This window comes from Idiotropiscis lumnitzeri, chromosome 6 (assembly GCF_059441095.1).
Source record: "Idiotropiscis lumnitzeri isolate Australia: NSW breed Sydney's pygmy pipehorse chromosome 6, RoL_Ilum_1.0, whole genome shotgun sequence".
Taxonomy (NCBI): Eukaryota; Metazoa; Chordata; class Actinopteri; order Syngnathiformes; family Syngnathidae; genus Idiotropiscis; species Idiotropiscis lumnitzeri.
Window position 1 is genome coordinate 17696530 of NC_142396.1, and position 24746 is coordinate 17721275.

Here is a 24746-nt window from a genome sequence, read left to right on the forward strand (position 1 = left end):
CAGTCTTCAACTAAAACCAAAAAATGAAAAAAAAGCAACCTTGCTTTAACATATTTTGCTATCTGAGTATGCTTATTGACACAAGAGTAAGGCTACAACTATCGGCCACAATTCATGCACAGACTCACGCAGCCAGACTGATTTACTTAAGCCAACATTCAAAATGAAATTGTCATTTTGTGCTTGCATCTTTGCTGATGTCTAAACCACCAATCATTAGTACACCCTATCAACCAAAACCCCGTGTTAAAGATAATAATGTATTGTTCATTTCATTATATGTCAATTGGAAGACCCAAATGCAGGGAAGCAGGGAGTAATGCAAAACAAACATTTTTGATTTCCAAAAGAACTAAACAAATAGGTTAACAAGGTGTTTGGAGAAAAAAAAATACTAAAGCACATAACAACCAGAAGTATCAAAACAAACACTAGGAAACTTGACTTGAAATATACAAAAGCAACCAGACGTGACATGGACGGTTTACAAAGGACATTTGACATTGAACCAATAAGGGTAGAAAGGAAACGGGAAATTAAATATAAACAAATTGACGAGACAATGAGGAACACCTGGACAAGTCACAAAGAGTTGGAAGGAACTGAATGGGCAAGGAAACGCGCACAGGTGGACACAATAAGCGAAAGAGACACATAAAGGAACACAAGGAAACCATGTAACCAAACATTAAACCAAGACGGATTATATTATTATTATTATTATTATTTTTATATAACATGATTGGTCTTACAAATAAACTAACTAACTAACTAACAAAAGTAACCCTACACAACCATAGTAAAAAAAAATCACTAAATGTATATTTTACTTTTAACGTTCTGTACTTGACTGCCGCGTGAGCGCATGAGAAATCTGATCTTTTCTGCTGAACGCTGGGCCAATCAAAAAGCGCTCATGATTGCAGACAGAACTACTAGCCAATCAGAGAGGAGCTGTGAAGTGGGCGTTTCTTGTATCCAGAGTAGGATAAAGTTATACCCAGCTGTTATTTTCTAAATATTGAGCCGCGACGGGATGAAGAGAACGATAACATAACACCGTCCTTTGTTGTACTTGGATAAAGTACTTTTCCGCAGTGTTGTTTCACAAGGTAACGTTGCTTTCTCAACTTTTCGCAGCAGTTGATATAGTTAACAGCATTGCCTTCTAAAACGTTGACCAGTTTTGGAATTACTGTTGTCAAGATGCCTGTCGATATGCTTGAGTGCCTTCTTGAATGGCAGACGTAGGCGGTGACTGTTCGGAAGGCGAGCTTGGCGGTGAGTGTCGTTTGTTTCTTCGGCTGTCAGTGGAGCCGCGGTCCGACCGGCGGAGGAGGACCAGGCGGAGGTTGTCCTCAGCGCAAAGTAGATTACTTGAAGCGGAAAGACAAAGAGTTTTTCCCCACCCTTGTCACTCCTTCCTTTCAGTTGTGGAGAGAAACAATAAGAGAAAGAGTGCGACACGAGAAAGAGCCGTCAACTCGAACTGTCACGGTGCCTCTGCCTTTGTGGCCGCGCACCCCGCTTTTTTTTTTTACTCAAGCTCTCAGTTGAAAATACATTCCCATATTTTATTCCATTTTGTTGCTTTGTTTTTAAGATTCAGACCCACTGTCGTTGAATGTATGAGTATGGTGGAGAGTCGGACCCATGTCCAGAGGGAAGGAGTGTACCGCTGGTTCTCTTCCCTCACCTCTGCCCTGAGAGCAGAGTTCCTGTGTGGCCTGCTGGACCTCTGCGTCCCCATCGAGCTTCGCTTCCTCGGCTCCTGCCTGGAAGACATGGCCCGTAAGGACTACCATTCGCTCCGGGATGCTGAGATTAAAGCCAACAACCCCACCGATTTAGCCGGCCTCACCAACATCACGGACGAGGTGGTGCGGAGTAAGTTGCTGGTGTCCTTGGCCCTGCTCGGCTCTGACAACCGGGAGGCGGCGAATGTCCTGTACCAAACTTTGACTCATATAGACACGGTGATCAACAACTACGGCTTGGCCTTAAACGACGGAAGGGCCGAGGAACAATTTCTGTTGCTTTTCACCATGGCATCCAACCACCCGGCTTTCAGCTTCCACCAGAAACGAGTTCTGAGGCAGCAACTCTGCCAGATACAGGACGTACTGCAGGTGAGGACCAAAATTGTCATCATCTGTTGGCCACATGTCTCTATGGAATGAGGGTATTGTCAAAATAACAAAGCTACAGTAAACTATTGGAAGACCATAGATGAGATAAAAAATAGATGGCTATTTGAAAGTTAATTATCTATCTATCTATCTATCTATCTATCTATCTATCTATCTATCTATCTATCTATCTATCTATCTATCTATCTATCTATCTATCTATCTATCTATCTATCTATCTATTTCCTGTGAGCATTGTTATTGTTGTAAATTACTTTAATTCTGATTCAGCTCTTGTACTGAATCTCTTAGGTAGGATTTGCAAAACACATTTTTCAATACAATTTGTACACAGCAAGATATCATGCTTCCCCTGCAAAAGCCATTTTCTTTCTCAAAGTCCTTAGTACATAGTAGATGGAAATTCCACCTACATATAATATGATGCCAGCACCAACAGTGGCTGCGTTTTTATGAATGATTGTAGAAGTATGTCTCATGTCAATATGTTGAACTTTTGCCAAACAAGTAAATAAAGCATTCAATAGTCAGAATGACTCCCACGATTAGGGAATCTATTAATGGGAGTATTTGGAAGTGGGCTCGTCATAGATGAGCAGGCAGAAAAAATGCTCTTCTCTATAGTACAGTACTTGCTAACATTTTATAATAAGATAACACTAATAAGCATTAGCCAAGCATTTGTAAATGCCGAAGTCATCATTTATCAAGCATGTTTCAGATATGAATAATCATTTGCAAATAGTTTGTAAATACCTAATTAACATGACAGAATTCAAAGTTTTTCATTTAGATAAATGGTAACGACAGAAAAAAGGATGTTGAGATTCACATCACATTAAAAACTGCAAAATCTTTCAGTCTGCAACAGCATACTGTCTAAAGTCGTTGGATGTTAGAAAAAAACTCTCAAAATAGTTATGGGTAACATTTTATAATGAGGTATTTACAAATCATATGCAAATAATTTTTCATGTCAGAAACATGCTTTATAAATGATGACTTCAGCATTTGCAAATGTTGAGCTAATTAATGTGTACTTATTATAAAGTGTTACCCAGTACTTGTTGTTTTTCTCTTTTTATTATATTAACAAATCAGGAGCGCTCTCTAGTGATTGCGTGATTGTGAGGCAATAAAAAAATTATATTTGCTATAATAGATAAGTGCACTCGCCTGACTTGTGTGCGTGCAGCGTGGCATCGTTTTCCACTCCGTGACGGTCTGTGTGTGTGCAATGCAACTGGCTGGCGACTAGTTCAGGGTGTAGTGCACCTTTCGGTTGTGAGTCTGCGTGTAATGCCCATAATATAATACCTGAAAAACCTTCGCTACTCAAAAAGACAAAGTCAACTCAGCTACTCGGAAGTATACAAAGTTAACCCAAAGTACTTCAAGTGTTTATGAAACCAGTCGAAGCAAATTACTATTACACACGAGCATGCAAGACTCACGTGGTGTCTTAAACGCTAAATTACAGGTTTGTCAAAGTCAATGACAGCCCACCTGTTAGCAGAGCAGACCTCAGTCGTGCAAATTATGTGTGGAGGTGAAAGCTGCTCCTTCGACTGACAGCACCAAGTTTTTCTTTTTGTGATATCTGCAAACGCAGAGGTGAGAAAAATTCATTTTCGGTAATCTAGGAGCAGAAGCATTTTCTTTTGAGAATTTACTTATTAAATTGAGTTGATTTTTGGCTTAATAAAGGGTTGATTTGGTAAACTGAAATCCATCCATCCATTTATTTATTTTTTGCTCCCACTTGTACTCATTGGCTAATTTTTGGCTAGGGGTGTTGTACATCCAAGGACTCGTCGCAAGCCAATCGCAGGACACATATAAAAGAAGTATCCACACTCACATTTACACCTATGGATAATTTAGAGTCTTTAATTAAGCTAACATGCATGATATTGGAATGTGGGAAAACCCAAGAAAGCACAGAGATAACATGCATGAAGGCTGGAGACCTGCGACGCAGACATGCCAACGACGAGTCTATCATGCCGCAAAATTGAACTAGGAGCGTGGAAAAACAGGAACATTTGTTTGAGTGTGAGTGTGGACGGTTCTTTGTCTCTGTGTGCCCTGCGATTGGCTGGCAACCAGTTCAGGGTGTGCCCCGCCTACTGCCCAAAGATAGGCTCCAGCACCCCCTGCAACCCCAGTGAGGAGAAGCGGTGCATTCCAAAAGAATCCGCCCCTGGTCTTGTATCCAGCATGCAGAGACTTTGTCATCAAAACAAATACTCATGTAAAGTAGTTAGAGAAGATGTCGGCGGTGAAGTTAACTGTAAAAATACTAAATAAAGAAAAAATTCCCACACGCACACAATGCTGTCATTCACTTGCATGAGATTCATAGCACAGGCTCGCCTCGGTCGTGTACGGGCCCATCTCAGCGATGGAGGCTTGAGGCGGCTGACTGTCCAGGGGGTCGGATGAAAGAGCGTGAGGACGAACGGCCGTGCCTTTTCCTTTTTAACTGTATTTATTCCTTTGCTGCTTGATATTAAAATCGCGTGTACTTAATGGACAGTGGATTACAGTACAAATTGATGAGTCGACGAGCACTTCGGGCTTCCTCTTGAGCAATATTGATGATTTTTCGTTTAGCATGTGATTGACAGCTTTTGTATTTCTACTGCAGCGACAGGTCTCAACTTCCTGTTCAAGTATGAGCGTTTGGTCCTGTTGGAACGCTTTAGCTCCCACGTGTGGTGATAGATGTCTCGGGTCAACGTTTTGAACTTCGTGCCTGTATCTATTCTAAACTCCACCTTTTGAGCTTGTATTTGGTTTGTGGCAGTATGAGCACACACTGCGGGACATTTTCCTTGGTTCCATGATTATTGTTGGTGCTTGCCACATATGAAGCAGCTGTTTGATTGTTTGTCTACTGTCTGTCTCAAATGGGTTGTTGGCTGTGCTCGGCTGTGCATATTTTTAATGATCATTGTGGGCTTTTGTCTGACAGACAGCGTTGACACTTGCACACTTCTCTAACGATCATTTGTCTCTGTGACATTTCAAACTGGTAGGCCATTTAAATTGAAGATTTTTTTATTTTTAAGACAACTGATGTAGGCAAAGTGATGTGCATGGAGCAAAAGTAAGAACAACAAACAATAAAAGAATATTTGTGAAGACAGTAAAAAGCAAAAAAAAAAACAGTAAAACTAAAAACCAAGTCTCATGCTGAGTCAAAAGCCAAAGAATAAAAATGAGTTTTAAGACAACTTTTAAAGATGGGAAGCCAAGGGGTTTGCCTAACATTTAGCATGAGGTCATTCCGAGAGTGACCAGACAGAAAAAAAGGGCATTACATTAATCCAGCCAAGATGTGAAAAAGGCATGAATTACAGTTTCAAAGTGCAGTTGAGAAATGAGATACTTTACCATTGCTAGATGCCAAAGATGAAAAAATGGATTTAACAAAAGCAGCAATTTGCTGGTCCAATTTAAAATCACTGTCCAGTTTAAGACCCAAGTTAAAGATGTGGGCTTAAGAAAAGGAGCCAGGGGCCCAGGTCAGCAGGATGAGAAATACAAGGGCCACTTGTATCATAACATCATAACTTCAGTTTTCTTTTTATTGAATTCAAGAAATTCAGCACCATCCATGTCTTGATTCCCTCCAAGCAAGACAAAATTGGCTTCAATGAGGAAGCATAGATAGATCTGTCAGTCATCCGCATAGCAGTGAAAAGAAATACAATGTTTCCTTAAGATGGAACCCACAGGGAGCAGATACAATGTAAACAGCAGATGCCTAAGAATTGAACCTTGTGGAACACCATACGAGAATGGAGTGGTGCGGGACTCTGAGCAACCAAGGCAAACAACAAAAAGTTCTGTCCTCCCACATTCCAAAAATGTACACGGTAGGTTGAATTGCCCCTAGGTGTGTTCGTGAGCACTGACGGTTGTTCGTCTTTATGAAGGAAGAATCACCTTTGTTGGCCAAGTATGTAAAACACACAAGTGATTTGTCTCCGGCAGTATGAGCTTCATGACTTCACAGTAACAGGCAACTACAATAAACCAAGACATGACATATAAGTAAAGCAAATCTTTCTGTAATGTAGAGGTATCATTGTGCAGTAATACCACCCCAATGACAGCTGTGCAACAATTTGGACAGTCATAAGAGCAAAGATAAAGTGATCAGTGGTGCAGTACTTACAATACTGACGGTTGTGCAGATGATGCAGGAAATCATTGCACCATTTATTAAGTGCCCAGTACCAGTCGATGTAATGCAACTTTGTATGTGCAATTATTCAGAGACTCAGACAGAATAGCACCAAGCACTGCGAATAGAAAATAAAGCCAAAGTAGCAGGAGTATAGCCACACACACCTGCGTACCGGCCGCCATCTGCAAACCTTTTTTCAGTTAACTTGTCGTTGGAGTCGGCATACTCACTGCCATTAGCACAAGTTTTAGGTATTTCACAAAGTGACCAAAACTCTCGGTCGCACCTTGCTTCTTTTGTGGGATACAATGCCTTTCTATTCTCTTATTTTTTCTTGGCCTAAAGTAGTTTGCAAACTTGTCTCATACTTTCACAGGATCTTGCCTCTCACCTTGCCTATTTAACTACCCTGTTTACTGATTGACAATCGAAACTTTCCTACACGCCGTTTATTTTCCAACTCAACAAGTGGGCCATCGAAGACAAAATTTGCATGGCAGCTGAACCTTTTTAACTCATGATACAAATCCATGCCGTCCGTCTCAATCTTTGGGTGTTCGAATCTGGCAGTAGCCATGGCTGCGTGTTTCCTTTTCTTGACAGCCTTCTCACGCCACGTAAAGTATGTATTGTGAATAATTAGACGGTGCGTCTGTCAAGGTTGCAGCAATATTCTTTATAAGCCACTTGCAGATCTCCTCTGTGCATTCATGACAATTGAGGTGAAAAGATGTTTGCCTAACTTCTCAAATTGTGGGGCGGCCCCTCCTTGGGGGGGACGGTGCGATGCTGAGGGGGGCACGTGTGAACCTGGGAAACATGCTTTTTTTTCCCGCGGTACTACAATAATGTGCAATTGCACATTCACTCCAGTAGTTGGCAGTGGTGCTCTCATTGTCCATTGTGTGCAACGAGTATTAACTCTACGGTGCAGGTTTGTTTTGCAACGGAAATGCTATTATTTATAGTTGTGGCAGAGAGTGGGTGTTGGGGGGGGGGGTACAAATTGTTTTCTTCTTGTTGGGGGGCGGAAACAGAAAATAATTGAGAAGCACTGGCCTAACTGTACGCCTTAAAGCTTCCAGGCACTGATTAAAAGGCTTCAAGCCATAAGTGACAAAAAACAGGTGCACTCTGTGCCGCGTTTAAATGCTCTAATTGAATTTAGGGGCTTAATCTTTGGTGTTAAAAAAACCCCAAAATAAACAAATTTTTGCAAAGCATTGTACATCTTTGTTCATTCTTAACAATTTCTCAACAGTAAAAGATCAAGACTGACAAAAAGGATGTCAATTTCTTGATCACCTTTATTTTGTCAATATCTTAAAACCGATCGGCAACAGACAGAGGCACAGCAAGCAAGCTACCGGACAGACAACAAGTGATCATCCAGACAGAATTTTATTTATTCATTTATTTATTTTTAATCACTCTCTCTATTTAAATTGAGAAACGTTTCCACATTGTTCGTGTTAATAATAATAATTACTGCCGAATGTCACCCGGCCTTCGATTTGCCGAGGGTTACGCTGCCTCGGATCACTTCACTCACGCTGTGTGAGCAAGAAAACACATTTATTTAGCCTCATTACATCCCACATTAGTCATTTGACATTTGCTCTCACAGTTACATTAAGTGCCTACGAATACGAGTGGGGGGCATTGCGCCAGACGAAGATGTGGTTTGTGGTCGTAAGGCACTTCATGAACATTAATTACATCTATGTTGTAAAACAGTTCTCTAAGGCGGCACATGACATAATGTTTCAGATAGATGGATAAAAATGCTTCTCTGTTCATTCGATGTTGGAAAAGGCAACAGAGGACTGAGTAAAAGTAGACAAGATACTTTTCATTCAGTTAATGAATATGTTGGATATTCCAGGTGAGCTATGGAGGAGCGGGAATTGAGGGTCAAGGAGCAGGCACATGTGGCGATCAAGTGGCTCTCTCTTACACTCAGCTGCAGCACCACTATTCCCAGAACAGTGTGTCCTTACCTGGCTCAGCCTCTTTGTCTCCCTCTGGCTGCTCGCTACCTGACACAAGTGCGGCCTCCTTGCCTGTGTCTTCTGCTCAACTCTCGCATTCACCCTGCACATGCTGGCACAAGGTAGGAAGTTGGGCAACTGTAAGCCTCATTAATACTCATGTAGGTTTAATGACTATTTAAATGCTTGTCACACGTAACTCAGTTAATTCCATTTTATTGACTTAGACGCAAAAATGTGAGAAAAAAATATTGACATAGACTCTTGCATTTATGTAAAATGAACATTTACATTAGTACAAAATATTGAATATTTTTGGGTTAAAAAATGCATTTTTATATGCACAATTACACACCAATGCAAAATCAATCACAAAATCAAGTAGTACAAGAACATCTTGCCTTACTTGAACCAAGGCCTGCCTCCCCCACAAAGCCTCTAAAGTGGCCTTGTGTTATTATAAGAATAATCGCTTTTATTGTTTTAAATGGTATAATTGCATTTTCAGTTTTATAGATGTTACTGTACATTGTAAAGAAAATCGCAAATCAAACTGAAATCGCAATATCTGCCAGAAGAATCGCAATACAATGTTTTCCTAAAATTTTTCAGCCCTACTTGTCGGTGTGTTTTGGGGTACATCCGATCTATCAGTTTACACTGCAGTAAATTTCACAGATATCCAATATGTTTTGGATTTTTACCCACATTTGGAAAAAGCCCTTTTCTGATGTGGGGTTGCCGTCTATAGATTTAATCTCAGGATTTAAATTTTAGACATGTTGTTCCTTCTGATCATCCACATCTCTCTATCTTTCCCAAATCTAAGAGAAGCAGGAAAAATGATTAAACATGAACGAGCAGTAAAGGGAAAGTACCCTGCTCGGAGTAGAGCATTTGTATTTAGTGTTTTGTTGCCCTTGGCTCCTACTTAGTGCAGCTCAGCACATTTCTCGCTGCTGAAATCAACCCTCTGTGGTTTGGTGGTGTGTGTGTGCGTGTGTGTGTTTGTGTCTCAAGTGAATCCCCAGGAAGTTAGAAATGCTGTCTCTCCCTCTGGATCTCTTAGCGTGGCCTGAGAGTAAACCATTCTAATGGGTGTTACAGTGCTTTTTTCTACTGCAGCAGACTTGACATAAGCTATGGTGTTGAATCTAAAAGGATCTTTGAAGTTCTGATCCCAGTTCAGCTATGAATCAGTCAACACAGAAGGGGGAAAAACGGGGACAGAGCATGAGTCAATTTATAGAAGACACAATTTACTCCTATTAAAAGAAAACTGAACTTAGATAATTTACTTTAAGTATTAGTAGTTGTCCGTCCTTAATAAAAACATGTCATCTGGTGTTTGTGGTGTGAGCAAAAGCGAGTAAGCTCAACCCATGTGACGTGGATGAGACTGTCTCAATAGCATGTTTCATGCACGTTTGGCTCACTCTGCAGTCTGCACCACATATAACACATGGTGGTAGTTTTGTAAGGTTTGAACGTGAATCTATGACAAACAATCTGAAGAAAACAGGATTTTTATATTGGGGCTTTGTTTTGTTTTTCTCAATTAATTCAATGTTCATGTGAAGACAATGTGCTGTTATATATGACAAATTCTTGTGAGCATAGTCGGGTTTTTATTAGTCATTTTTGTACAGCATAATTGAATGAAAGCATTGGAGTACTATAATTAATCATTCAATCAAGAGCTGGACTTGAGTCCATAGTCTCAAGATAAAATTGCTGAATTCTATGCAGTCTGCTAATTTGAGCTATCCTGAGTTAATAAATGATCTCCTGCAGTCCAAACATTTCTTTTTTTCAATGGTCTCTCCCTCATCCTCTGCAGAACCAAAGCAAAGAGGCTGGTACAATCCCTGCACTTGGATCAGAGGTGAAAATTATCAGAGGAGCTCAACCGGTCAGCCAGGAACTCAACTCTCCTCACATCGACCTTGCAACTACTCCTCACCTTGCTCTTCCTCCAAATGCTGTGCAGGGTCACGATTCTGCGGCACCACCTACCAGTCACCAGGAGAAAAGAGGAACAGGTGAGCCTCTGGAGAAGTGTCAGAACCAACCAAGGTCCAAGGTTTGATATGATTGACACCCTGCCACCTCTTTGCATACTCTATCATATGCTATAAATAGCCTTTCACTGTCATCATCAGCTTGACCTAATGATGAATGACTGAACCTCCCACTGGTGCATATGAGTTTGAAATGTGTGTCTCATGCGGTACACGCAGTCAAACCCTGCTGGGCAAGATGCAACATGCCAGTCCCACTGAACATAACTTAGCTTCAAGAATGCAGCCTCAGGCATTGCAGTGTAATATGTCACTCCGGTTTTCATTTCACTCATGGTTGCACCTTCAGGTGGTCCATCAGGACATCTCCACAATACTACTTATTGACTGACTGGTTTTATACTGACTGAACATTGGCACTTATATAATAGGTCTGCTTGTGAAAATTACATCAGTAATAAAATTTACTGCCCTAAAAGACTCGGTAGTGATTTAAAGGAGGACAAGACCCAAGATGGCCCATTTTTGGCAGTTTATAAATTTTTTTGATCAGCAAACGGAAATGAGTTATCATTTTCTTTTTTATCTATTAATTTTAGAGAAATTAGGAAATAAGTGACGACTTGAAAAATGGCGACTTTAAATGTGGAATATGACCACGCGCCCCCTCCGCTCTCCCCATGGTACTGCAAGAGTCACTATAGGGACCGATCACTCCATTGGAAATCATTGTACTTTCTTTGCTTATAACGTACGTAACGTATACGTATACGGTGATCAATTGGCACCAGAATTCATGTGGACATTCCTACCTATGACCACTTCAACATATCAAAAGGATTAACCTTTGCGTGGCTGATTTAAATGAGAATAAGGAACTGTTGAAGTGAGCAGAGCGACATATATTATGCTGTTAGGACGGTGCACACTGCTTCTTTGCTGTTTTGTGCCGTCTGAATGGTAGCTTTAATGCAGGAGAGACCTTTGCACTGGGAAAAATGGTACTATTTTGTTGTTTGCTTCAAACCATTTGTTGTAGTTGCGACAGTGGATCTTTTATACATGTATTCAGAAATGTATTATGAAAAATAAAATATATATAAATGGCATTTTTGTAGCACAGGATGTTAGAAAGTACTTGGTTCTACGTAGCCTCCCAGTGGCACTGGTGTTAAAAATTGGGACCCCCCCAGCATTTAAGTTGCCTATCCTTGATTTCAGTGATGGAGGGGGCCACAACAAAGAAATAATGAAGAAGAAATTCTGTAAATAGGTAAATTCGCAGGCCGTATGCGAGGAGCCACTGTAGTCGAGGAAACATTTATAAATTGGAAAATATTTATTTATATATATATATATATATATATATATATATACAATATATATATATATATATATATATATATATGTGTGTGTGTATAAGTGTATATGTGTGTGTGTGTGTGTAGTTTTTTTTTTTTTTTAATTATTAAAGAAAAAAAATGGAGACCATTATTTGAGGGGCCACCCAGAGTGTGGGCGCTAGCTGCCAGTTGCCCCAACCCTGGTCTGGCTCCCTGCCTCTGTCTGAAACACAATACTCAACTATCTCACATTACCTCATGGTCACATCGCATAGCTGTCATTAGCATAAAACGCACAACTTGAACTCAGACACACGTCAGTCATTTTGAGCACAATGAAAGATGATTGCTGAGAATTGGAGGCACATGATCAGAAAGAGATATGTAAAATTAAGTTTACATGCCAAACTCACCATTTCTGCAATCACTTGTGTGTCATGTCTCTACTGCGTGTTTTTTCAACATACATGTTGACCAATTAATCCAAATACAGGATGAGGAATACATTTTAAGCAAAGGTCTTCTGTATTGACTTCTACACACAGTACATACATAAATAGTGACCTGAGCTGGGAAGCTTGTATCATTTTTTATTGACTCCCAACATTCTTATGAATGCCAAGCACCACGTTTGGTCCTTTAACGTTACCACCCCTCAAACACGATGGAAGGTGCACATCAAGTATCTTTCCTTTGGCCTTTATTCATACTTAGTCCTGCACTTCTGTCTTTACCAAACCTCGGTCTTCTCCTTTGTTCATGTCCTCTTTTCACCACGCAGTTGCTTGTCCCTGCATGTCTAATATGGTTTCATAATACTTTATGAAGTCTAATGTGAGTCCATTCATATGTAAGGGTTATTTTGCTATCACACCCATCTATGAAAACAATCCTGCCAGTTCAAATCACTTTCACCCCCCGTATGTATTAGCATGAAGCAAATGTGAAGAAGCCCTAACCTGAACCTTTAACATGAATGTTATTTTCGCTCATCAAAGCAAGGGAAGGATTGCATGTACTGTAGAAATAATAGTCCCTATTAAGTAAAATGATAGAGTGTTGATAGTTTTGCCATGACGTCACACACCTCTCGACATGTTGGCAGTTGATGTCTTGTTGTGTTATTTCATTTGATAGCCAACATAAAAATATGATATTAACCAGCAACTTTTTTTTTAATAGAGCTTGCTTACTATCTCCGCACCTTTCAGGCCTTTTCCCTACATGCCACAACTTGGTATGGTTATTTAAATTGTCCAAAACTTGGGGAGATAAAGACAAGCTACCTTGACTTTGTAAAGAGCAATGTGAATGGACAGCTGAAAATCAACAACCACATCCATTTTGCTCAGGATGGTTATGTCATTTTTCACCAAGACAATTTAATGTAAAAGTATGAAGTATCACCATCAAATCCAAAGTCTTTATTCAGAACTTGCAGTGGTGAAAATATTGAACTACATGTTAGAATCTTTTTTTTTTTTTAAGACGAGACCTGCTATCTATTTTTGCTAAGGTCTTTCATTATTCTAGTTTGACACAGCCTCTTTAATTTGCAAGCATAATTCGACAGCATGCTGATGGAATGCTGCTTCCACCAGTGACACGCATGCTTTTCAAAGTGAAAGACGCAGTCAGACAGCCCACTTAAGACGAGGGACAGCAAAACTCCAAAGGAACACGCTGGCGACCTCCAGCCCACATTGAATATCTAATGATGAATGAACGCAGTACTCGCCACTGACCTAGCAGTATGTGGGCCGGATAAAGACTGGCTCTCTCAATGAGACGGATCCGCCCCTAAAACTTGCTAATTCCACTATAGCAATAAACATACTGCATGAATATAACAAAAGTGTTCCGAGGTGTCAATTCCAGGCTCAGAAAGATTAAATTTAAGTGACAGGTAAATGAGCGAGCTTGTTTACCTTAGCTCTACTAGTGCATGATGACAAGTGAATTATAAAGAAAGCAAGCCACAGACATTTTGTTGAGACGCCTGCGACCTGTTTTTATCTCAGGCTGAGGATGAACAGGCATGAAACAGGGCACCTTTTAAAGATTCATGCTAACTTGACAGAATGTTATAATCTCTTGCTTTCAGAGCACTCTTTGTGCTTGGTCAGATATGATTATATATTTTTGTGTTAACTGTTTTTATAGTGGAAATTGAGAGAGTCGCATTGCGAGGGGTGACCCATACGTTTGAAGACATAAGTGATTACATGTTTGAGGTGGGTGAACACACACAAGTTAACACTTCTGCCCAAACCGTATTTAAAAATGACACCTAATTCAAATTATTCTTGTTATTCGTAATCCTTCAGGCCAGCTGGTCCGATGGCTTTGTTTCATCTGTTGTCCGAAGTCAACAGGAGGTGAGCGAGCTACTTTCACAGGTGAGGCCCACCCCGCTGTTCCGCGATGTTACTCAACCTGTTGCTTCATTGGTGTTCCAGTATTTTGCAATGGACTTAAATGAGATATGGTTGAGAATATACCAGTAATGTGCTTATGCTTTTACATTTCATTTCATATTCTTTTTCTCCCAGTTGTCACAGGCATTTCCTGATGAGCGAATGGAGCAGCTCTCGCCTCAGTCGAGTGATTCAGATGCCAGGTTAGTTTCATGGAGACTTTCTGTCCCATCGAAGGTGATAGCTCACTCTTAGTTTGGACAATGAAAATTGGATTTCTAATTCAATAATTTTGCACTGGAATCTCCTACTTTAACAACATAAGAGAAATAGAATGATGTTATGATATGCGTAAATGTCTATTCTTCATGAAAATGTAAATAGCAACACAGGAAGGCCGGATTCCAACCTCCACCCTAAGAACAGTGAGGTGCATTTTCTAACCACTTGGTCACTGTGCCACCAAATAAAAAAAAAAAATCACAGATACAGACAACCATTTACCCTCACATTTACACCCCCTGAGTACTGAGTTAGCTGAACACCGTTTCGTTTCGGACAGTGCCAGGAAGCACCAGGAGGGAACCCACACAAGAGCAAAGAGAACGTAGAAGGTCTACCTAACCAGTCTTCCAAGTTGCAAGGAGCTATAGATTTTATCCCAATAAATATTTGCATTTCTGGTGTGTTCTTCATGGAACGATCTGCTTTCTGCACCCAGATGTCTCACAGTGTTGCCCGGCCATGTCCTCCAGCACCACAGCGTCCAACTCTTCTTCACCTCCACCAGGCCTCTGTCCCCCCACTGCTCGTCCCCTCCCTCCTCCTCCCTCCCCAACATGCCTTCTTCACCTCCTACAGTTCCTGTCATTCCAGCCTGCCCATTCACCTCCAACTGTAGTGAGTCGTTTCTTTTTTCATTTTTCCAATTCCCATTTTACCACAATCACAGTCATTTAAATCTTTACGAAGGAGGCAAGACATTTGGCATCTATTTTTAGATGTAGCGACAGTGATACCACAAGGAATATTTCCTCTCGCTTTATGCCGTCTGCAATTGGTTGGCGACCGGTTGAGGGTGAACCCTGCCTCTCGTCCTAAGACGGCTGGGATAGGCTCCAGCACACTCGCGACCCGAGTCAGGAAAAGCACTTCGGAGAATGAATGAATGAATGTTTATGAAGTGTTATTGGTGAGAGAGATACGTGTAGAATGAAAAGGTTAAGGTCACTTGTGTTAATACCATGGAGGAGGTGGTAGTGATACTCTAGGAAGAATTTTCGGTTTGTATGTTGAAGTTGTTAGAGGGAGGACAGCGTCTATTTTAGTCCGGTGTGGGAATTCATTGTGGCATGTTTGTGTTGGGAAGCTGAGTGTGGTGACCTCTTGTGTGTCTGTGTGTGAATGCATGCGCTTGATTCTATGAATGTGACTTCATTTCAGCGTATTTTTAACCTCCAGTACAGTGTGTGAGTAGGTGTGTGTGTGTGTGTGTGTGTGTGCATACACGTGTAGTGTGAAGTGTCAGTGCAAGTAATCAGGATTGTGCAATTGCACTGTATATTGTCCTTCCCTAGCTTGCATCGTATTTACAGTCACAATTTTAAACATATTTTATGTTCTGTCAGAGGAAGAATGCTAAACCTGATGACATCCGATCCAAGGTGTATGATCTAGGTCTTGCACAACACTCATCACTTTGCTTGCTTGAAAATATTTAATGTTCTTGGTGGTCTTTGTAAGTCTGTCCAAAAAAGTTATGTTGATTGACATTATACTTCTGTATACTGTATGTTTGAATTCTCTAATTTATTTCCGCAGGATGGTTTATGGTTATCATCTCAGTCAAGTCACTTGAGTTGGCTTTATATGTTTGAAACTAACCATGTGGTCCATGCATAAAGATCCAATTTTGTAAATGTTAGGAATCCACAATTGGCAAGGAAAAAAATGTGTGCTTAGAGCGCCTTAAAGTGTGCTGTGTAGTTGCATGTTTTTGTATCATGGTAAATGATTTGGAAGATACTGTACGTTCCACAAACATTCAACGCAACCAGTTGCTCCTCTATTTGTGTCTGGAGCTTCAGGTGGCTTCCTAATTGACTGTCGTCCCATTTCATCCCAGTCATGGAGTCCGTGGTTCTGCTTAACTCCACGTTGTTCACACACAAATGGGTTTGCAATTGTAACTTTTGAACAAGTTGAATATTTACGATTGTGTGCCCCAACCGTTTTCCAAGCAGATAAGGAAAGGCAAAAAAAATAAATAAATATATATATATATATATATATATATATATATATATATATATATATATATATGTATATGTTTATGTTTATGTATATATGTATGCCATCCATTTATGTTTCTCTACTGATTATATAATTGTCATTATGTGTGTACCCAGCTTTAAATACTTTTTGTACGGCATCAGCTCAATAACCCAAATACATTATAAATAGGAAGAATAGGGGGATTATCATTTCCATGTTTATATGACCAATAAACTAAAGCGTGCTTACGATATTTACGTTGTCATCTGTCACTCAGCAAGCTCTGCCAGCTGTATGATGCAGTACAGAGGAGCCAGCAGGTAAGATTCCATCATCACTCATCCATGCTATGTGCAGCGTTTCTGCCCTCTGACAGCGTTTCCTCTTTCAGGGCGGTGTACAAAGTGGCCAGTGTCCAACCTGTTGTCAGCACTCACAATTCTGCCCTGAGCCGTTCCTCCCCTCACCCTTCGTCTCTCCTTCCCTCACATCCTTGTCCGCAACACTCTCCTCAGCTGTCCTCCCTGCCTCCCACGGTGCCCACCTTGCCCACACAAGCTTTCCTTGCCGGCAGAGGTGATGCTTCCTCCCAGCCGCACCCCCAAAGCAAACCGTGTCCTTTACTTCATCCGCACGCGTATTCGGAGCCCCAGCAGTTCTCATTTAACCCTCTGCAGCTGCAGACCCAACCACAGCATTCACCCCATTCTCAGTCCCTTTCGTATTCACTTTCTCAGTCCCGTACTCAGCCACACACACAGATTCCATCACAGTCCCAGGTGAACACACCAGAGCAGAACGGCATCTTGGACTGGCTGCGCAAGCTTCGCCTACATAAATATTATCCGGTGTTCAAACAGCTGACAATGGAAGAGGTGGGCGCAGTCTCCAACACGACTTCCATTTATTTAAGCCCGTATTCCACTGAGTGGCAAAAGTTTGCGAAGGCAGCGTATGTTGAACATTTGCGACTATTAAAACTGTTAGCAAACATCCTTGCGACCGTTCAACGCGACCTTGAACAAATCCTGATGAAAAATTAACATTCCAGCCGTTTGCAAACACTCGCAAACCTTTGCCACTCAGTTGATACGGGCTTATAAAATAAGTAACATTTGAGTGATTGGAGGTTTCCTTTTTCAATACAGTTTTTAGCACTGACAGAAGATGACTTAAACAAGTACGACCTAACCCAGGGAGCAAAGAAGAAACTCAAGACTCAGCTGGAGTTGCAGAAGTCAGCAGAGTAAGTTGCAGTTGTCAATAAACTCGTTTTCTGACGCTACCTGTTGAGCTCCCAGCACATTGGGACAAGTATTCTCCCGGCCCCCAGCAGGTGGTGATGTGGAGTCAACTTGCATCACAGGATCTTGCTTTATATTGCTTATAAACAATTCGCCAAAAAGAAGGGCTCACGGGAGCTCAGCAGTGGAAGTACGGAACGGCAAAAACAGATGGTTTACTAACTGTGAGATAAGATTTACTTATGCGAGATAATCAAGGGAAAGAAATGCAAAAACAATTGCACACGCAACTCAAATGTGTCTCTGTGCATAAATTGCCATTCAGACAAGCATGGCCACACATAAATGGAAGTACACGCACACACATACAGAGCTTTGCGCTTATCATTTGATCATGTTTTCCATTTGTTAAGCATTTGCGTATGTGTGTGTGTGTGTGTGCGTGAGCGTGTGCGTGTGCGTATACGCGTGTCTGCATGAGTGTGTGCATGCCTGAACAAGACAAACAAAATGGAAAGTTCTTGCAGTGCTTTTCCATACGGTAGATTTGCAGATACAACAGCCAGGGAGCAACCCAGCTTGCTGTGTGCATTGATGTCGCCCTCTGCTGGTGGTTTTGGGGCACTTACATCTCGGCATGGGCCGTTATTAGATTCTTACTGTCTTCGCAAACATACGTGAAATATCGATATCACAATATTGAAATGTCAGCTTTAAAATTTCTTATTTATTTTCAATATTCATGTAACACTATTTTTTTTTTCAAAAAACGAATTATAGAATATTTGGTACGTTAACAAACATGTCCCATATTAAGTCAGTATAAATATATAGATAAATGTTAACATTATTCTTCTTAGTTCATCTTGCAAGACACAACGTCCCATCGCTGGTGAGCTATTTTTAGATTTTTATTTGGGGACACACTGGCACCTAAACATGTAGACTTTTTTTAAATTATTTTTATTTTTTTTAAGGTCAATGCAAAAGCACTCGTGTAACTCTAGCTGTGTCTCTTTTGTTTAACCTGTCTCGGTCCTCCTCCTCCTGTGGGCAAGCCAGGTGAGTAGCGGGAATGTCTCTGCCTCGCTGCACAGTGGGCATGAGTTGCAGAGCCACCTGCAGTCCAGAGGAGCCATCCGCCTAAACGCTGGCTTCAGGCCGGGCCGGGCCGGGCCGGCGGTGGCAAGTGATGGGTAAATGAAGCTTCAAATCTGCTTCATGAACCAGTTGTCGTATTTTTGGACTCTTCTAGATGGCACTCTCTGATCAACATTGGGCTGAAAGAAATTTTTAAACCCTTTTCTTTAAACCAACAGTGCCATTTAGAGGACTCAAAAATACAACAACTGTTTCATGAAACAGATTTGAAGCTTCATTCTCCCATCACTAGCGGTGGCTCTCCGATGGCGGATCATGGCTTCTGATTGCACCTGCCTCCTCTCGCAGAGAAGCAGAAAAAAAGAAATAATTGGAGCCAATTAACTTTAAAGAGGCCACTCATGTACTCAACTCTGCCCATCATATTGTGCGCTGCTCAAAAAAGAAGAGCTTATTACCAGTGACAGACCGTGTAGCGGTTATTGAAACATTGACTTTTTAAAATCCTGGTAAATTGTCGAACCGGTTAAAAGCCCTGGCTACTTGCAGGCCATTTTCTCCTCAAATGAAGTTGTTTTTAGTTTGTTTGTTCACGAGCAGGCACTTCATTTCTTTCAAACATCATTTCTTTCTTTGTTTATGGTTGCGGAAAGAGCCAAGAAACCCTTGGTTGGGCAGTTTTATACTTGCAATTTAATGATTCTTTTTGCGCTGGTTCAGCCTTGCATTCATTTTTTTTTTGTTCATGATTCATTTGTATTTCATCTTGACCAGCAGGGAGATGAAGATGGAGAAACGGACCTGTAGTGGTATCGCAAGAGTGACGCCTTCCAGTCATAAGGGACCCTCCACCCACACCTCCACTGCAGGTAACAAAACGGCTTTGTACAACATATGGATTGGATCTGAGAAAAGGCAGGTTACTTGGAAAAAAGTGAAGAAGACTAAGCACTTGAATGTCATAATCAGGAGCAGTGGTTATTTTTGTCCTTTGTCCTTGTTTTATTCACTCTGCTCCTTGGAAGATCAATGCATGAGCGTATCAACACAAAGTAGTCGCAAATGTGTTGAAGTAGAGCTGCGAGTGGAGGTGGACAGTGTGCTGCACCATCACCCCGTCCTCACAGACAGCAGCTCGTCCTCAGGCTACTCCAGCTCTTCGTGCTCCCCCCGAACGCCCCTCTGCTGCGACGCCACGCTGGACAGGAGCAGAGACATTTACAGGCGTAAGTTGCCTCCCTGGAGGTCACCAGAAAAAAGGAGACGGGGAAATTTTGCTTGCGGTTATCATTTTGTGCCGCTCTCTGTGTGTATATTTCAGGTGTCTCAGGTCCAGATGCGGTAGGAGGTGGTCAAGCGAAGGAGCGCTCATGCATTTTTATTCTGAACTCCAGCTGCCCGGCAGGCTCCAGCCGGCCCACGGCGCAGGTCCACCCCGTCCAAACGGATATCACCGCTCCTGCCGTTGCGTCCTGCTCCTCACAACTCCCCTTCACGCTTTCCCACTACCACCCACAAGGCAGCTACCGTCAAAGCCTGCTCTCCTCACTCTCAAACCAGGCGCGTATCCTGGCCTCCCCACGAAAGCTGAGGTCGCACCCCCTGGGCGCCGAGGACAGGACTAAAGTGGCACCCTCAGGCCCACGCGGTACCAGTGCAGGTTTTAGTTCTGAGCTTGGTGTGGGCAAGGGAATGAGGCTCGAAAACTTGCTCCCCAGGCTCAAACTGAAAGCGGACGCCCCCTCCTCCCTTCCTGACTCAGAAGGCTGTCTTGGTCTTCCAGGGGCTGCGGTGGGTCTGATGGTTGAGACCAGTTGTGCTCTGACCTCCACCTCAAACAGCCTCCACCATGTGTCCCATCCTCCGCTCCACTTTCACCTCTCATCCTCTTCGTCCTCATCACCATCCATATACTACTCGTACCCACCCACATCCTCCTTCTCCACTTTTGCCACCTCCTGCGCCTCCACAAAGTCTCCCTCTGGATCTGCTAGCTCCAGTGGTGGTAGTGTCTTTGTCTCCATGGCAACCGCAAGTACTGTCCCTATTGCCGCAGTTCCCGGCAACATGTACTACCCTCAGCAATCTAGCGCGGGCCTCTCCTCTGGCACCCCATTGGATCCAAGTCAAGGCCTCACCCACTCCATGTGCGTTTGCAGTTCGTGCGGATGTCAAGGCAACTGCGGAGCTTACGCCGCCTTTCCCGCATACGCGCCTGCGTCCGGATACCTGCAGCCGTTCTCAACCAGCTCCGTCTTCACTCTGGGCCCTCTGCTCCATCTCAGCCCCCTCATGGCCTCGTCCAGCACCACAGGCACTGCTACCACGCACTTTTCCTACCCGATGATGGCACCAAACCCCCTGTACTGCCAGACCCCTGGGTCACAAGACCAGCAGAAGGGCTTTAGCTTCTACCAGCCCCATTGCATTGTGGGAAACGGGGTCCAGAAGCGCCTAGCAGGGAACCTTTCTTGTTACAACTGTGGTGGCCATGGGCACAGAGCAGAGGTGTGCAAACAACCGCCCATGGAGTCATCGCAGCAAGGTAAGTCAACTGACGAACACTGACTACCATTGGTGATGGGTAAATGAAGCTTCAAATCTGCTTCATGAACCAGTTGTCGTATTTTTAGACTCTAGATGACATTCTCTGATTAACATTGGGCTGAAAGCACACTGACTTGCCATTTTTTAAATGCTTTATTTAAACCAACAGTGCCATCAAGAGGACTCAAAAATTCAACAACTGTTTCATGAAGCAGATTTGAAGCTTCATTCTCTCATCACGAACTACCACTGTCATCATAAACATTTGGAAAACAGCAGAATAGACAAAAATAAAATATAAGTCCGTACTTCAGTATAAATTCAGATATGTGTTCAAAAAGGTAAAAGTGGAAGCACTGATTAAACTTTTTTTGCTCAAATACAAGTAAACTAGATCAACAATTCTCACTCACATACTGTACATAGAAAACGGATAGCCAGACTTGTATTTGTATGTTTCAGTGTACAGTACAAGCATTTGAGTGTCATTAACTTGAGGTTGTGGAGCGCCTTATCGCAACTGTAGTATCCAGATTTGTGATTGAATGATCTCTGCTGTTTATTTCACAGGCACTTTTCGACTGAAGTACACTCCCCACTCTGACAAAAAGGACTCTGGGGACTGACGAGCCTGCAGTGATTTGGGAAATCCCAAAATACTTACTCCAACCACAGTTAATCCCTCTTCACGACTAATGTCGCTTGTCCAACTCAAGCTGGTGTCAAACTGTCTCGGTCGTCTTTTTTCTATAATTTTCTGCGTAACAGTTGTCAGTGAACAATCATCGGTTTCCACATGTCATGAGGACGAATGGGAATTAAAACCTCTCAAAAGCTAGACGTGGGCCTGCAGAGCACGTTGTACTCAGCTTTCAAAAATGTGCTCTACATTTTTTCGTACTTTTTATTATACCTTATTATTGTTATTATTACTATGTGATACAGTACTATTATAGATTTCATAACATAGGTTTGAGGGGAAGTTACATTTTAAATTTCCATTGTATAGTATTGGTCTTAAAAGAACAAGTGTGTATGTAGCACAGCACATTTCTGCCAGCTTGTTTTTTGTGCCGGTCAGCCTGTCTGAAAAGTAACAAATGTCTATATTTTCTGTATTACGATTAATACTGCATTGCACGGAACATATGCAAACACGTTTTTTTAAGGTTGCCTTTTTACTATCACGGTGAAACCTGTTTGTAAAGGCTTTGCATTTCCTCTGCATTCAGTCATTCGCTCTCAGGCAAGATCACCAAGTGCCAAATTTGTCATGCCTGCTTTTAGGATTGTTTTATTGTTGATGTAGGTGAATGACACAACACAATTGTTTTGTAATTTACAAAAGAAAAGAAAAAAGCTAAGGATTGTTTCCTAATCAGTGAAACCTTGTTGACGAAAGTTTCTGGGCAGGACCTAGAAAATTATTAACATGACAGCTTGTCCTACTTGCAATCTGTATGCCCCTGGAGGGTGCGGCACTAGTATGTGCCATCTTTATTTAAAATGATTATTACTGAAAGTTTTTTATGTTGTGATCATTGTGAGTGTGCAATGGGTTTTGCAAATTGTTGAAAGCATGCATGCTCACATTTGAAAGCCTGTTTTTATGTCTTTGTTTAGTTGTCGTCTAAAAGCCAGCTGGAAGTTTAACGTCACAAGACGATCTGGTAAAATTATTCACAGCATGCATGCTGCTTCCTTTTTGTTAAGAAGTGATTTTTTTTTATGCCAGTATTTCAAGAACAACAACAATAAAATGACAATTGTAGGTCACGTTTTGTGTTCCTTTTATTGGCTTTTGGCTAAACTGCGGGAAAAGTCAGTTTGTGTCTAGAGCAGGGGTGGGCAAACTTTTTGATTGGCGGGCCAGAATGGGTTCTCAAATTTGACAGAGGGGCCGGACCAGGAGCAGATGGATTGAGTGTTTTGGTAACTTCACCTCATCTGAGAAAAAAAAAAATACATTTAATTTTAAATGAAAGTGAACAAAAGCATTACAACCATATATATGTCTTTGAAAAACCACAGTATTTAGAAAATAAAACATTAACAAGGTTTATTCATTTAATTTTTTTCAAATTTGGCGGGCCAGATTAAAACGTTTAACATGCCGCATGTGGCCTCCAGGCCGTAGTTTGCCCACGCCTGGTCTAGGGTATTTTTTTTCCCATTTGATTACAAGATTTTACATTTAAAGGACTGTGTACGACATTTAGATATTTTTCAAAGTTCAATTTAATTAATTTTAAAAAAGTGAGCATTTTGAACTGCAGCATTGTCCTGTTGAAAAAGCAGCTGTTACCACACAGATGAGGGCCCTTAGTCATGAGGGATGTCCGCTGCAACATCTACACACAATGGGCCGCCGTTTGAAGACACCACCTGGAGCTCCAGTGTCCCAATAAATGAAAAAGCACCCCAGATCATGATAGACCCCCCCACCCCTCCGCTGTGTCAGATAGAAAACTATCTCAGGTAGGATCTCCATGTCATGCCAGTAACGTTGGAAACCGTCCGACAAGGTCACATTTGTTCTCATCCGAGAGGACAATTTATTCCGACCTTTCAATGCCCCATGTTTGATGCTCCCTGGCAAAGTCAAAACAGGCGGTTTTGTGGCGTTGAAGGAGACGAGCTCTTTGAATTTGATTCTTGTTTTTGTAACCCTTTTCCCGCAGATGTCGTCTGATGATTGTGCTGCAGTTGGCACCAGTAAGGCCCTTAATTTGGGTCAAGGAGCTACTTTAAACCTCGCTAAGATCCAAACGTGCCAAATGCAAATTGGAGCATTTTTTCAAATGGTCTTAAAATTTTGATCAGGACTGTATTGGCACACCTTTTTAAATATTATAGGACTAAAATTTAAAAGAGTGTAATACCTCTGTAATTCAAGTGCATTTAGTGAGGGGAAAAACAATCCAACATTAGAAAATTTCACACCAAATGATACGTGCCACAATTATCAACCCCAATGAAGTAGTATTTTGTACAATCCCCTTTTACCAACGAAACGGCATCGAATCTTCTCCTGTAATGTTTCACAAGATGGGAGAATACACAAAAAGGATCTTCGTCTATTCCTCTTCACACAATCTCTAAATAATCCAGCGCCCTGTGTTCTGTCCTCTTCAACGAATGCCGCGGGTTATAATTGATTGGTTGAAGTCTGGAGACTGAGGTGGCCATGGGTGGATCTTGGTACTGTAGCTGCTCAACCATTTCTATGACGTTCAGTATGAGACTATTGCTTCTGCAATTTTTTTTTATTTATTTGAAGGCTTTTAACGCATCTTAACAAGGAGGTTCATTACTTAAAGAGGGCACCGTATATAGTTAAATCTACAATGCAGAATATCTGCCAGTATGGAGACAAAGATATGTTTTGGTGGATGTAGACCGTCTTGAATTAAATGCAGTAGCATAGAACTGGTGTTTTGGCATGTTACACGTTCCATCC

At 41.7% G+C, this 24746-nt stretch overlaps 1 protein-coding gene across 10 annotated transcripts; it reads left to right on the forward strand.

Annotated features, from left to right (window-relative positions):
• Nucleotides 1-883: 883 nt before the first annotated feature.
• On the forward strand, nucleotides 884-23021 carry zcchc14 (zinc finger, CCHC domain containing 14). Of its 10 annotated transcripts, none has more exons than XM_088298673.1 (15): nucleotides 884-1112; nucleotides 1604-2129; nucleotides 8234-8461; nucleotides 10180-10381; nucleotides 13867-13937; nucleotides 14031-14102; nucleotides 14256-14323; nucleotides 14842-15020; nucleotides 16672-16714; nucleotides 16786-17269; nucleotides 17543-17640; nucleotides 19514-19608; nucleotides 19765-19965; nucleotides 20061-21284; nucleotides 21857-23021. In XM_088298673.1, exons 2-15 carry the CDS (start codon nucleotides 1629-1631, stop codon nucleotides 21910-21912), a joined length of 3522 nt encoding a protein of 1173 aa, XP_088154799.1. In that variant the 5' UTR covers nucleotides 884-1112; nucleotides 1604-1628; the 3' UTR covers nucleotides 21913-23021. The 10 variants fall into 10 exon arrangements, with proteins under 10 accessions (XP_088154799.1, XP_088154800.1, XP_088154801.1 ...); XM_088298674.1 differs by having other exon boundaries at nucleotides 19813-19965; XM_088298675.1 differs by having other exon boundaries at nucleotides 19816-19965.
• Nucleotides 23022-24746: the final 1725 nt, after the last annotated feature.

Coding starts and splice junctions, on each gene's coding strand:
- zcchc14 (XM_088298669.1), top strand. CDS start 1,629: ATGAGTATGGTGGAGAGTCGGACCCATGTCCAGAGGGAAGGAGTGTAC. Junction 10,382..13,866: donor CCAGGAGAAAAGAGGAACAG/GTGAGCCTCTGG, acceptor CTGTTTTTATAG/TGGAAATTGAGAGAGTCGCA. Junction 17,270..17,542: donor AACAGCTGACAATGGAAGAG/GTGGGCGCAGTC, acceptor TTTTCAATACAG/TTTTTAGCACTGACAGAAGA.